The 15,765-nt window shown below is 41.1% G+C and overlaps 1 protein-coding gene across 1 annotated transcript; it reads right to left on the reverse strand.

Moving 5' to 3' along the window:
• Positions 1-860: 860 nt before the first annotated feature.
• On the reverse strand, positions 861-11,633 carry ctr9 (CTR9 homolog, Paf1/RNA polymerase II complex component). Its single transcript, XM_060857068.1, has 23 exons — positions 11,465-11,633; positions 10,008-10,106; positions 9,655-9,894; positions 9,448-9,565; positions 8,566-8,655; positions 7,854-8,110; positions 7,616-7,723; positions 7,287-7,523; positions 7,103-7,192; positions 6,886-7,014; positions 6,210-6,393; positions 6,025-6,113; positions 5,534-5,719; positions 5,361-5,448; positions 4,925-5,073; positions 3,868-3,984; positions 3,337-3,482; positions 2,968-3,039; positions 2,599-2,884; positions 2,056-2,213; positions 1,849-1,942; positions 1,653-1,762; positions 861-1,572 (listed from the first exon to the last, which is right to left on the reverse strand). Exons 1-23 carry the CDS (start codon positions 11,507-11,509, stop codon positions 1,212-1,214), a joined length of 3,453 nt encoding a protein of 1,150 aa, XP_060713051.1. The 5' UTR covers positions 11,510-11,633; the 3' UTR covers positions 861-1,211.
• Positions 11,634-15,765: the final 4,132 nt, after the last annotated feature.

A 15,765-nucleotide genomic window follows, 5' to 3' on the forward strand; every position in this document is an offset into this window, starting at 1 on the left:
ATATTGCTCCAGGCACAACGTCACGTCATCCTACAAACATGAAGCAGCACCTTGTGCCAAACCTCCGTCGATATCACACACAGCTGCTTTAACCGCTAATATGTTAGCGTGCTAAACGTGTTTACAATCTGTTATTCTGACCTGAGATTTCATTCTTTACACCACAAACTGGCGTAAACTGCAGTTATAACTGCGGCAAATAGGTATAAAATACAAGGTAGGATTTTTCTCTACGTTAACTAACCTGAAGTGGCTTCTGAATCCTGATCATTTAAATATAATACAATAATATATAATAATTCTATAATATAGAGCTTTTAACATTGGACATGGTCTGAAAGCAGCTTTACAAGACATAAACATAAAGAGTTTAATATTATACAAATATTAATAAAATACAAAAATTCATGATTAATATTAGACTTATATTTAAACGTGTCTGTATTTATCCATAATGAACAATCCTGAGGTGACTGAGGTGAGGAAAAACTCCCTTAGATGGAAGAGGAAGGAACCTTGAGAGGAACCAAACACAAAGGGGAACCTCATCCTCATCTGGATGACACCAGAGGGTGTGATTATGTGACCGTGACAATGACGTTAGCGCTTAATAATAAAGGGGCAGTAAAATGGCATGATTCAGACTTCATGCTTTAATGTTTCTACAACATGAAAAGCTGCAAGTCATTTTACACTTACTGTTAATAAGAGATACAAAAAAATTAAAATAAAAAAAGGCTGATGAGGGACTGAATGTTCATAAGCTGCTATAAAGCGAGCACGTGGGAACAGAGCAGTGCTGAGGTATAAGAGGGACAAAACACTTAAGACTCTTAATTCTAAGTAATCGAGAAAACGGATTCCTGTTTCAAAAGAGTTTATTTCAATTCAGTACAAATGTACACATCTCGTTATAATGAATTCACTTCGGTTGAGTTTTTAACCTCTGTTTCGGTTTATTTTGAAATATCCACTGCATGAAAAACAAATAGGTTTTTTTTTTTTTTTTAAATCAAAACATTACATGATGCTTCCCCAAGAAAGAAAAAAAAGAATCAATTTTAGCCATTTTGAGAAAAAAAAAAAAATCACCAAAGTTTCATTCACTCAATTAGCAGATAAAATGTGTCCAGAGAAAAGACTTGACTGTGACCTAGCCTAGGACAAAATGGGAACGGATGAATTCATGACGCGTTTACGGCGTGTTAAACTCAGTCACTGTCATCGTCAGAGCCTCGGTTTGAGGCCTCGTTGTTGGATCCTTCAGGCTCTGATTCGTTATCTGAGCGCTGAGGCGATCCCTCGTTTTCGGAGCCCTGATCCGAGGCCGGCGCTGGAGAACCGGGCCGGGATTCGTCCTCCGAACCTTCTGATCGACTCCTCTTGCTCTCGTTGTCTGATTGCTCAGAATCGGACTGAGGCTGTGGCCTCCTCTTCTTCACCGGCTGCTCGCTGCCGGATTCGTCCTCTTCCGAGTTAGCCGAACGACGCCGTTCTTCGTCGGATTCGCTTTCAGAGGCGATGCGTTTCTGGTGGCCTCCGTCCTCTGATCCTGAGCCGCTGTCCCGATTCCTGGGCATAAGAAAGCAAACAGGACGTAAACGAACCGAATCACTGATTAATCACCTGATCATTAATACACAGAGACTCACCGGTCTTCTGCAATTTTCAGTCCGTCCTCATCTGAAGAGGAATCTGAGGAGGAAATGATGGCCTTGGATTTGATCTTCCCTTTAAGAGATGGCGGCAGACGCTCAGGTTTCTGTTAAAGAGAGAAAAACTCAGTCAGTACAGAGACATCAAACACAACGTTCAGTAATCACAATGTTTTTTATAAAAGGTCTCTACCCTCTCGATCCTCTTGCGCTCTCGAGGTTTGCGCTGTTTTTTGGCTCTCGAGCCGCCCTCGTCCTCGTCACTTCCCTCCTCCCCTTTAGTTGGTCTAAAGAACCAGAAACAGAACCTCGTGTCAGAACCACAAAACTCTTTGCGTTAAGCAATCGATCTCTATGGACATCCGATTATAGAAAAAAAGGTGTTAATCTTGTTCCTCACCTCCTCCTTTTCTTACGTGGCTTCTTTTCTCCATCTTCATCTTCCGCCTCTTGTTCGCTCCCGCTGCGAGGCCCCTTCCTCCTCTTCTTCTTCTTGAGGGGCAGCTCTTCGTCGGAGTCGTCGTTGACGAAGTCGTCGTATTCGCCTCCTTTCTTACGCTGATAAGTAAGAAAAGCAAATCGGTGACTGACATAAAATGATTTAACTCCGCCTTCAGCCTCAGCGCAACTCCTCAGCCACACCCCTTTTCCTTAAACAAGAGCTCAGGAGCCATGTATGTAGTTTAAGAAAAATAGTGGAGATAGACTGGAAAGTTAAAGGAATGACGGAGTAATTGTAATTTGCCACTCCACAATATTAAATATAACTGTAAATGGATAAACAGTACAATGTCATTAATTAATGCTGTGTGTTTGTGAAAATCTAATTCACTAATATTCACTGGTTATTTTCCTACATCTGCACATATGATCACAATGAGGCACATAATTAAGACTCCAAAAAGAAATGACAAAGACTGTAAAAGGGTTGAAGAAGCCCGACCCGTCCGCCGCCTCCTCCTTTCTTCTTCTCTTTTGCGGACTCCTTCATCTCGTCAGTGAAAGTCAGGAGGTTCCTGGTCTTCTCCACGTACTGCGCTCGCTGCTCCAGGAGCTTCTTCTGCTCCTCAGCCACCTTGGCCCTTTTCTCCTCCTGTACTCGGAGCAGCTGCTGCCTCAGCACCTCTCGCTCCTGGTCCTGTTTGGCTCGCAGCTCCTTCTCCTCCTCGTCCTGTTTACGGGCACGGGCCACGTGGTACTGCGCCTGACTCAGCAGATCAGAGCACTGCCTGGAACGCCGACACACGTTCTACGTCAGTTTATCAAACGGTGCCGAGTCGTCACGTGAGCACAAAGAAGCGTGTGAACTCACCTTGCTTCACTCGCAGCCAGCGCCAAGTCGAATCTCATCTTGTCTCCGGCTTTACTGAGGTAACTGAAGTACCTGCAAGACCACAAGAGTCAGCTTAGGATCATGGAGAATTTATTTGGTTTGGAAATTAATTAAAAGAAGCGGTACGTCCTCTTTAGCGCCCTCTTCTGCCTGTGAAGTGAAATGCAAGTACGACAACGTAGGAGACGCGCGCTTTCATCGCGACTGACCCCGTATCCTTTCCTTATAAGGAAAAGGGGCACGTTAGGGAAATGCGGTTCTGCCTGGTGTTGGTAGGCGGAGCTTAAAATCCAAACCTAGTACAGAGAATTATTTTGCTATCTTTTTTCGGTCTTAGGAGACGTTTACCTGTGAGCGAGCTCAAGCTCCTTCACTGCACTCAGCACAGCTTTCAGGTTGCTCTTCTCGTCCTTCAGCACCAGGGTGGCGAGCCGCTGCAGCACCAAGGCCACGTTGAACATCAACACAGTGTCGCTAGGCGCTACGTGACGGGCCTGAAGGAAATAAACAAAAACATCATCTTTGGATTGATATTAAATCGGTAAAACGTGTCTTTACCAAACATTTGTTTTTAACCTCCACCGTTTTATGTAGAGCCATCTAGAAATTTCTATATGCATTTAACTGACACTAATGATGTAATAGCAGAAGATAGCCTAAGCTTTATAACACAGAACAAAATTGAGCAGACTAGTGGGCAACTTTGCTGAAGTTGATGATCTCACTGAAAAATGAGTTTAGAGAGTTAGTGTGGACATGTTATTGTGTCATTAAGTGTAAGAGCCAATCAGCTTCCAGTAAGCAAATGTAAAGAGTAATATGCAAATATCTACTATAACAAACAGAATAAACTGTATGATGGTGTTGACAGTGACCGACCCTCAGCAGCATCTGTTTGCACTCCTGCAGTTTCCCACACTTAAACAGCGCTCGAGCCAGATACAGCAGCACCTCCGTGTTCTGGTACTTGTAGAATTTCTTCAGGCAGTTTTCATACTGCAACGAGATCAAGAGAGGACGACAAAATCAGCTCTGTGTTCTCATCACTGCAGTTCTGTTTGTTTCTCTCTCTCTCTCCCTCCCTCCCACTCACACTCTCGCTCACATTAACTCTCTCATATTCTTTTATTCATTTCTTGCTCTCCCTCCATCTTTCTCTCTTTCGCTCTTTCTCCTGATCTCTCGCTTCCTCTCACTTTCTTTCTTGCTCTACCTTTCTCTCTCTCCCTCTATTTCTCTCTCTCTCCCTATCCCTCAGTCTCTCTCCATTTTTCTCTCACTCTCTCTCCCTCCATCTCTTGCTCACTCTCTTTCTCCCTATCCCTCAGTCTCTCTCTTTCCCTCCATCTTTCTCTCTCTCTTTCCCTCCATCTCTCGCTCACTCTCTTTCTCCCTATCCCTCAGTCTCACTCTCTTTCCCTCTATCTTTCTCTTACTCTCTCTTTCCCTCCCCCTATCCCTCACTCTCTCTCTCCCCCTATCCCTCACTCTCTCTCTCTCCCTATCCCTCACTCTCTCTCTCTCCCTATCCCTCACTCTCTCTCTCTCCCTATCCCTCACACTCTCTCTCCCTATCCCTCACTCTCTCTCTCTCCCTCTCCCTCACTCACTCTCTCTCCCTCTCCCTCACTCTCTCTCCCTATCCCTCACTCTCTCTCTCTCCCTATCCCTCACTCTCTCTCTCTCCCTATCCCTCACTCTCTCTCCCCCTATCCCTCACTCTCTCTCCCCCTATCCCTCACTCTCTCTCCCTATCCCTCACTCTTTCTCCCTATCCCTCACTCTCTCTCCCTATCCCTCACTCTCTCTCTCCCTATCCCTCACTCTCTCTCCCTCCCTATCCCTCACTCTCTCTCCCCCTATCCCTCACTCTCTCTTCCCCTATCCCTCACTCTCTCTCCCTATCCCTCACTCTCTCCCCTGCTCCCTCTCTCACCATCTGCACAGCGCTGATGTACTGCTTCTGCTCCACATATATGTGTGCTAGGTTCAGCCAGACGTCACTGATATCCGCCGTGGCTTCCCGGACCTGCGCAAACACGTCACGTGCTTCACGGTAGTAACCCTTGTGCGCCAAAACAGCTCCTGGGAGACGACACACAGCAGTACATCGGGTTAAAAAAAAAAAAAAAAAAAAAAAAAAAAAAAAAACTACTGATCTGTCCACCTAAGAGTCCCAAAATAACTGATGCTGATTATAGAAACTTTTAAATAATTAAGGAGCAATATTCTGCTCAAATCAACAAGACTAATAACACGTTATGTAAACCGCCTGCTTCCTTCACGACTCGATGTACATTTTATAAAAGGTTTATTTTGTGAATAAATAATACAGTAAACACGCTGAACAACAGACACTGGTGAACACGTACCGATACCATTGGCAGCATACAGATTCTTAGAATCGTTCCTCAGCACTTGTTTGTAAATGGCCAACGCTCTGTCCTGGTGCCTCTTTTCCTAAAACAATAACCGAGAAAATGTGAGCCGAGAAGACCGAAAGGCCGGCGATATGTTCTCGTCGCGTTAAGCCGTGAACCTGCACCTTTTCTCGATCCCTTGTAGGCTGGTGTAGCGTCTGCAGCCACACGTTACCCAGTGCCAGCATGGAGTACGTGTCGTTCTGAGTAGATGGTTGCTTCAGGATACGCTCGAACTTCTTCTGCCCGGGACCCCACTCCTGCTTGGCCAAGTGGAGATTTCCGATTAGGGACCAAGCGTCTGGGTGATCCTGAAATGACGTACGGAAACGGAATTAACCTACAAAGAGATGTCGTTACGTCTCAAAACGCACTGGTAATCCAGACCAATAGGAGGCGGAGCTACTGCAGTAGGTGGTGGAGTAGAATCTAAACAGCCTTAGAGGAGAACGTTTGATTGATATGTCAGACAGACGATCAGAGAAGCTTATAATAATGATTACATTTTTTTTATTATTATTATAGTAAAATTTCAGTATCGTAATAAACAATATACTCGCATCATAAATATACAAACGCTATCATTGCACTTCTGATAAATCAATAGCAGAACTACCTGGTTGATCTGAAGAGCTTCTTTAAACCAGTCTGAAGCTTCGTAGAAGTTGCCTTTGTCACGGGCCATTGCTCCGAGCCGCAAGTAACCTATTAAACCAGAAATCAGGAATTCTAAATTACGACGACCGTCTTGAGCTTAACGTGTTCAATATACAGGGGAAAAACGGGATTCCGATTTCTTACAGTCAACGTAGTTTGGATGTTCTCTCAGGATGTTCTTGTAGAGTTTTTCAGCCTCATGGAACTCACACATGGCCTCGTAGAGCCGTGCCAGGTTGTAGGAGGTCGTAACGGATATGGCGTTGTAGTAATGCTCGTCGTGCTCACCTTCCGCTTTGGCTCTCTCCAGAGAAGCCAGGAAGTATTTCTTTTATTTAATATAAGAACCACAGACAGGTGTTATAGGGTGAAACTCTAATGTTGAAACATTAATAATGATAATTGAGCACGTTTATAGGCAAAGACCTAAAATTTTCTAAACATTTTTAAATGGGCGTGAAGAAAAATCAAAAACCAATTCCGATCCAATCCCCTCTCAATCCTGCCCAACTGAAATCTTATCTAATGGTCCCCAATCCAATCAATCATTTTATCCCATTCTAATCTCCTCTCATCCAATTCAGCCCATTAAAATACCATCCCATCCCAACCCAGAGCCATCCCTCCATTATCAGTAAGAACTTTACAGTTCTTGGTTCCGCCTCTCAGTGGACCTGGAGCAAATCCCAGGGTTTCTGAGCGGAAGAATACACCCAAGATGGAAAGAGAGTCCCGGAGACAATTTTTCATCATGTATGACGTATTATTCTTAGGCTACATTTAAAAGCAGATAAACTCATAATCTGAAACCCATTTCTACCTTTGCTTCTCCAAGGTTCCCCAGTCTGAAGTGCAGAGCTCCCAGATTGTTAAGGATCTCAGGGGGCACGTCAGCTTGTACCTTCTCCTGGAGAATACGCGTGGCGGTGCCGTACGCAGACAGAGCACCCTTTGGAAGGAGAAAATAGTGATTAGGGTTGTGGTTTTTTTTTTTCTCCCGGTCCATGCACAATCCCATAGAAGCACGTCCATCATACCTGGATGTCTGTCTGCTCTAAAATCTGAGCGAGTTCAATCCAGGCTTCTACATCATCAGGATACTGCTCAGTGACTTTCTTTAGATGGCCCTAAAACACCAACATTACAAAAGATCATCATCAAATTGCTTGTTTATTGTAAACCGTCTTATAATCGGCATCAGTGGCAGGATGCGAGGGTTACTTTAGCGATGTCTCTTTTTTCCTGGTCGTCCGACGTTGCGTAAAGCGAACCGAGAATTTTCATGGTTTCGTAGTTGTTCGGGTAAGCCTTCAAGACCTTCTCGAAGCATTGTGCGGCGTTTTCTTTGTCTCGCCGGTACACGTACATCTGTCCCAGGCCGAAGAACGGCAGCACGAAGGTGGACGAGGCGAACTGAGTAGCTTGGTAGTAATACTGAAAAGCCTGGTCGTAGTCCTCCTACACAAAAATGAAAGACTTTTCATTTGAAACTCTTCAACGCTTTAAAGCAACGTCTAACAAGCTTCAGAGATCAAGAACGCGGCTCTGACCTGAACGTGGAAAGAACGAGCCAGCTGATAGCAGCTCTCAGCCTGCATGGCTTCTACCTCTGTGTTGTGGAATGCATGAAGGGCCAAATGTTGGACTTTACTATAATCCTAATTATAAAAAAAAAAAAAAAAAAGAAAAAAAAAAAAATAAACGGCGGGTTATACAAAAAGGCACAAAGTCAACAATTTCCACCATACAACAATGTTTCTTGTGCATTATTCGTAATAATTGTGTTACCTTTTTGAAAAAGAAGTGGTTGGCCAGGTGGTTGAGCACCATGGGGTTGCTCGGGTCGATGGTGTAAGCTCTGGACAGCAGCTGCACGCCGTTCTTGATGGAGTCGGCTTCTTTGTTGTTGAGCTCGAGGACGGCGAGACCGACCAGGGCTCCCACGCACTTCGGGTTGAGCTCCAGGGCCCGGCCGAAGGCCAGACGAGCTTTCTCTAGCTTGTTCAGCTTCACAAAGCAGTGACCCATCCCAAGCCTCACTTCAGCTGCAGAAGAAAAAACACTTCAAGACGTCAGCATCAAGCATCGATAATCGGTCCTACAGTGATGTCCGACAAACACGAAAATGCTTGTGTGACTGAGAAATTCAATAAAAATCACTATCCATTTTAACCTCTTCATTATTAGGTGCATTTTAACATGAATCCTAACACTAATTTACAAATCCCTGTGAATGAACCGTTACTATAGAAACAATAACAAATGTGTAAAAAATAAACCTGCGATTAAAAGCTATCCGATTGTAAAAGTATCAGCTACAGACAATTAATTAACACCTAATGACCAATAAAATTTGAGAGGGTTTATATTTTTTTATTATTCATTTTTTATCATCTAATAAAAATATTGTCAGTCCATAAGAAGAGCAGCTTTCACCTAAAATTCACCTAAAATATGAAAGTACAGAGTTTCATCCTAACACAAAGGGACAGATTCTCACCTGGACAGCCGGGGTTTGTGCGTAGAGCTTTTTTATAGTAAGCCAAAGCTCCTCTGTAGTCCTTTTTGTTGAAGGAAATACAAGCCTTGCCTGTGATCGGGGATAGTTATAAATGAAGAGGTGGAAGAAAAACAAAAAGAAAGCATCGTTCATTACTGCGTGCATTTGAAGATATTAAAGATCCCAGAGTTCTCAACACAAGTGAGGGCTGTTTATTTATTTTCCCTATGAGCTCATGACCAAGCAGAAACTTTCAATTCCGATATCTCTCTAACTCGGAATTTCCGAGGTCTCTGTTGCTCCGGGTCGTGAGTCCGTGACAGCTCTAAGGATCCGATCTTCTTATATCATTTAATCATTTAAGTCTTAACCAACTATCAAATTCCAGTTTTTACAGACAGTGACTGACTGTTTTTTGAGTGTTCATTTTATTACATGGGACGAAAGAGATTCCTAGATGGAAAATTTCCAGTTAACGTCACGTGAAGCCAGACAACTACATCTGTTTGAAATGCTGCTCATTCTGCACCACCGGGTGGCGTTACACGCTCGGAGGAAACTGCAATCTGCTGTCTTAAACATACATAAGTTCAGAGACACACATGATTGTTTAGGTTCTCTGTGATTGACAGACGCGAGAACAGAGAGCCCTGCGTGTGGTGCACAGAAATTCTGCTCTCTAGAAAGGTGACGGATGGCTACGGAATCGCTTTTCTGATCGTTTCAATATGAATTCAAAATGTTCTGTCTGAGGAAAGTTCAGAAAAACAACCTCCAGTAAACATATATTAGTGTATATGAATAAATAATGAGTCTGATATTTAAATACATGGAGTGTTATTAGAGGAGGGGAAATTTAGTACATGGGAGCGATTTACCCACCCAGCAGTGCAGGGATGTTGTTAGTCGACTGGTTCAGGACGAAGTGAAACTGGGCGTCGGCCTGATCCATCTTGTCCCCTTCCAGCAGGCAAAAACAGGCTCGTCCCAACAAGTGGTTCTGTTACATAAAAAAAGAAAGAAACTTTTTTGTCTGTATCCTGTGCAGGACTAACGAGTGTATGTGTTTAATCCTGCGTTCACTCTCACCTGATCGTACATGATGATTTTATCCGCCATCGTGTACAGGAGCGTGGACTGATTTATGAGGTCTTTTTTCGCATCCTTGTTCTTCTCTTTGCGAGCTTGCTGGACATAATAGGCAGCGAGTGTGTCCAGACACGTCATCTGGTCCTTTTCGTGGTCTCTGTAGTCGAGGTTTCCGTCGATACGCGCCGCCTCCAGCAGCTTCACAAAGTCCTCCGTCTTCCCCTGTTTGTAGTACTCCAGCTGCACCAAGAGTCAGAAGAACATGAAATAAAACATTTTTTTATGATTTTAGCATACAAGGCTTTTTCTATGAGCTCTCAGAACATGCAAAAAAAAAGAAATGAAATACATACAGCAAGTGCGATCCATATGTGCAGCTGTGTGTGCTCCTGCTTCAGGATACTGATCACTTCATCGCCTTCAGGAAGCTGATCAAAGTCCAGTTCAATCACCTAAAGGACAAAAATGTTAAAAAAAAGTGCAACCAAACACCATGCAGTCTTGTTTCAGCGTCGTAGGAAAGGAGCTGAGAGTAAGTTAGAAAGTAAGTTGTTAGCGGAGAGTAAAGAGTTAATTGGATTTATTTTATTATACGTTATAAATGTATCTTTGGATAAAATCCTATGCTTTCCGTATGGTTTGACAACAGACACCTTTAACTGTAAAATAAATAGCAAACCATCAGCAGCCATTTTTATTATAACTGTAATATTACTTCAAATACATGGCTCCTTATTCAATTGTGTATAATAATAATAATAATAATAATAATAATAATAATAATAATGCTATTATTCTTCAGTTTTTCAGTTAGACAGTATTTGGGTTAAATTAAAAAGCGAACAGTTAAACAGACGAATAATTAAATAAACTCAAATTAAATATAATAACTTTAGGAACACCAAATATATTATTATTATTATATTATTAAAACACCAATGAAATAGTGAAAACTCGTTAGGAAACCTAGCAAAACTATATCAAATTTATTTAACCAATTTTAAATGTTTATCACAGAGAAATGTCTATAAGAATGTTACTGTTTTTCTTAATATTATTATATCAATTCCTTCTTAAAGGACACAGATTATTAGCTTTATTATTATTATTATTATTTTACAACAATAATTAGTTTAGTGTTTAGTAAAACAGTAAATTTTAAATATTAAAAGTAACGTTTTTGTCCTTTTTTTCCAATTGTATTCAAATAAAATTAATTAGAAGTCAATAATATTATTTATAGTTACTTAAAAAAACTTATTTTTTATAATTATTTATATCCTTTAAAAATCCTTTAAAAGCATAAAATATTATTTAAACAATAAATAATCACTTTGGCTGTAATATTATAAAAATATAAAAAATATATATTATAATATAATATATTTATATAATATATATAATATAAAAATATAACAATTATTATATTATATATAAATATAATATATATATATATAATATAAAAATATAATGTAATATATTTATATAATACATATATTATATAAAAATATAATATAGAAAACTACAATTACAGACTTTTCCACACTGAATAACTTTAAATAAATCCAAGGTTATTTAAACTTGGTATTAAAGTGTAATAACCTATGAAATGAATCAGTTCTACCTTAATAATTCTTGTGTTCTAATAAAAAATATTAATATACCGCTATAACACTTAACAGGTTTACTATATGTAGCTTTAGGCTAACGATAGCAGTTAGCATGGCTAGTCGGCTAATCAACAAAGCTCCTTCTGCTACGAATAAAGTTGTGAAAATAATCAAATGAACGCGTATAAAAGTCTTCGCACCTCGTCAGTGTCCCGCAGGGGGATTTCAATGGATCCCCGAGACATGGTGACGGTTTAATCCTCAATTTTCTGTCAGATTAGCAGTTTGGCTAACTCGCTAATTCTCTCGTCGCTACTGATTGAAGATGGTGTTCATATGAACAACAAAGTGATTTACTTCCGGTGTCACGACTTCCGCGCGCTAAAGTAAAGGTCCTTAAAACACACACACACACACACACACACACACACACACACACACACACACACACACACACACACACACACACACACACACACACACACACACACATATATATGTACATACACACACACATATGTACATACACACATATACATACACACACATACACACACTACACTCACACATATACATACATACATACACACACACACATATACACATATACATACATACACACACACATACACACACACATATACACACTACACTCACACATATACATACATACACACACACACATACACACACACATACACATACACACTACACTCACACATATACATACATACACACACACACATACACACACACATACACACACACACATACACACACACATATACACACTACACTCACACATATACATACATACACACACACACATACACACACACATATACACACATACATACACACACATATACATATACACACTACACACACACATACTGTACACACACATACATACACACACACATGAACACATACACATATACACACACACATTTAGTTGGCATTTCATTATTAAATAATATTTTTGTGAAGGTGTGTGATTCTCATCATTTACTGTTTAAAAGATAGTTATATGATTTTTGTGCATGACACAATGGGGCATTTCATCGGTGGTGTTCCTGCGGTTCTTGGACGGATTTGGGTCATTTGACATCTGTCACTTTGGTTACCCAGATGGGGTTGATTCATGGGTTGTCTAATAACGGATCTGCCCTCTTAAAATCCACCAGGTGACTATCCTCTGTGCCTTCAGATACCGATAGTTCGTCCCTCTTCTTCACTGCCCTGGTGTTTAAAAACTTCTTCAGAGCTTTCCAAAGCAAAATGTAGATGTTTGTCTGCCAACCGGGGGCGCGGTGGCTTAGTGGTTAGCACATTTGCCTCACACCTCCAGGGTTGGTGGTTCGATTCCCGCCTCCGCCTTGTGTGTGTGGAGTTTGCATGTTCTCCCCGTGCCTCAGGGGTTTCCTCCGGGCACTCCGGTTTCCTCCCCCGGTCCAAAGACATGCATGGTAGGTTGATTGGCATCTCTGGAAAATTGTCCGTAGTGTGTGATTGCCTGAGTGAATGAGAGTGTGTGTGTGATGGGTTATCACCCCGTCCAGGGTGTATCCTGCCTTGATGTCCGATGACGCCTGAGATAGGCACAGGCTTCCCGTGACCCGAGGTAGTTCGGATAAGCGGTAGAAAATGAGTGAGAGTGAGTGTCTGCCAACCAGGGTCTATATACGTTCTTCTATCACCTATACACCATGATCATGTGTAGGATAAAGCTCTTACTGAAGTAAATAAATAACTGAGATTAAATGATTCAGATGAGAGGATGTTTATCCTTGCACATTTTCTCTGCCATCGTATTACGTTTTCAGCTCGACGTATTCTCATTTATCCCTTGTGCAGTCTGCAGTATAACTGTAACCATGCCAGCATCTTCAGTACCTGCCAGAGATGGGGGACTCGAGTCATATGACTTGACTCGAGTCGGACTTAAGTCGCACATTTGAGACTTGAGACTTGCTTGACAAATATTGAAAAAAGACTCGACTTGACTTTGAGCTGACATTCATGACTTGAGACTTGACTCGGACTTGAGTTAAATGACTCGAAATAACTTGTTTTTTTGTTTGTTTTTTTCAAATTTGTTTTTAAACGCACGCAAGAGCGTAATCTGACCACGTGATGCAGCAGGCAAGCAGAGGGAGCGCGCGCACTAACTAATAAACCTTAACAGTCGTGACGAAACATGGAAGGCGCTACACCAAAGATAATTAAGTTCAGGTACCGGGATTTTGTGCAAGATGAGAAGAGAAGAACAGCAGAATGCGACCACATCGCTCACAATTGAATGACACAATTGAAGTTCTATGAAATTAAATTTTTTTGCAAGCGCAATGTAGTGTAAATTGGTCACTGTTTATGTGGAAAGCTTTTTTGCAATAGCTCTTATAATCGGTCTTCAGTGTTAGGCTTTGAGTGAAAAGCGTATGGATTTTTTTATGGGGATGCACATTATATATAAAAAAACATCAATATAAATATAAAAATAAAAAACTTCAGAGTTGCAAGCACAGCCATATTCTTGTCTCACATGCACACGCACACACATTCAATTTAAAGGGACAGTTCACCCAAAAATAAAAATAAAAATCTTTCATAATTTTCTCACCCTCGTGTTACAAACCTGTATAAATTTCTTTGTTTAGATGAACACGGAGGAAGATATTTTGAGGAATGTTTGTAACCAAACCCTTCATGAGCCCCATTCACTTCTATAGTATTCTTATTTCCCCACTATAGAAGTGAATGGGGTTCATGAATGGTTTGGTTACAAACAGTCCTCAAAATATCTACATGTGTGTTCATCAAAACAAAGACATTTATACAGGTTTGTAACATCATGAGGGCGAGAAAATGATGACAGAATTTTCATTTTTAGGTGAACTATCCCTTTAATTAATAAATTACACTCACTCCAATAATCTCTCTCTCTCTCTCTCTCTCTCTCTCTCTCTCTCTCTCCCCAATAGTTAATTCACTTCAAGGTTTGTGTGATTCAATAATTTACGTTTTTTGATTGACGTGATTGTTGTTGTTATTCTGTTGTTAAAAAGGAAGGATCTAATGTAAGGATGTGTTCATGTCCCATTAAAAGGGAATGCCTGTTCAAAAAATGCAATTTTGTTGCATAGAAACCATTGTACTTGTATATATATATACACACTTTTCTATGGTCTTCTGCCATGTTTGAGGCATATTGAAACTTTTCATGCTTTTACGGTGCCTTATTTCAGCTACATTTACATCTTAGGCTTTGTAGTTTTTTATTGTATTTACAACTCACCTGTATGTGGACACCTTTTAAAAATAAATGCATATAATCATTTTTTGATGCAAATAAAACAGTCCATAAATACTGTAGATTTAACTTTGTTTAATATATACATTTAGTTAAATCATCAAACATCTGTATGACTTGCCAGTGACTTGCTTGACTCAAGCTACGACTTGACTTGCTTGACATAAAGCAGAGACTTGACTTGACTTGGCTTGACACTCACAAAAATCACTCGGACTCGGACTTGCTTGAGACTTGAAGGTTAAGACTTGAGACTTACTTGAGACTTGCACATGTGTGACTTACTCCCACCTCTGGTACCTGCTTTATCCTGGTGATGCTGGTGATGGATAGATACCTACTGATGTTATTGGACAGTAGGAGGAAAACAGAGAACGTGGTGGAAACCGATTCTGACATCACCAGCTCAGGATCTGAACAGGCTCGTTTTGCTTTTCCCAATCATTCGATGATATCAGTATTAGTTTTTAGGTTTTTAGATTTTTAGGATTTAACATCAGTTATTTATTGTTTAGAAATTTCAGCATGAAGCAACAGAAAAAAAAATCCTGAATGCTGATGTCAGCTCTGTCTTTGAAAGGGTCTGTCTGGGATTCCAATTTATCATGTCACACACACGTATGCTATAATCCACTGTTCAAGCTTCATTGCTTCAAGTACTTTAGGTACAGGAGTGTCCGATCTTATCCAAGGGAAGTAACACATCTATCTGACTGCATCTTGGATCTTGACTTGGATCTTGCCTTAAATATTAGCCTTGCACATATATAATATCACAACCATCTATCACTCATCGCACACATCTTCTCATCATCAGTATTCATAGAGGTTGATTTCTGCCTTTGAGCCCTGAGTGGGAGCTTGATTACTGTCCGGCGTCGTCCGAGCAGAATCATTTGATATGGAAAACCACAGTTGTGTTCCTTACAATGGTCTGCTTACGCATTGTGTACTGTTATGATTCTGCAGGCGGTGGGGAGGGAGGGGTAAGTGGATTGGAGGATGGGGGGGGTGAAGCTGGAGATGGAGGAGGAGGAGGAGGAGGAGGACGAGGAGGGTGGTCATGTCAGCTGGACTTGATGTGTGTGCCGAGATGAGGACATGCAAAGCATCTTTCCAGCTCAGCTTTACATTTTAACAGCACAGACAGGATGCTGCTTGCACTCGGCCTTCACGATCAGTCAGGAT

The sequence above is a fragment of the Tachysurus vachellii genome, chromosome 1, assembly GCF_030014155.1.
Source record: "Tachysurus vachellii isolate PV-2020 chromosome 1, HZAU_Pvac_v1, whole genome shotgun sequence".
In the NCBI taxonomy this organism is placed as follows: domain Eukaryota; kingdom Metazoa; phylum Chordata; class Actinopteri; order Siluriformes; family Bagridae; genus Tachysurus; species Tachysurus vachellii.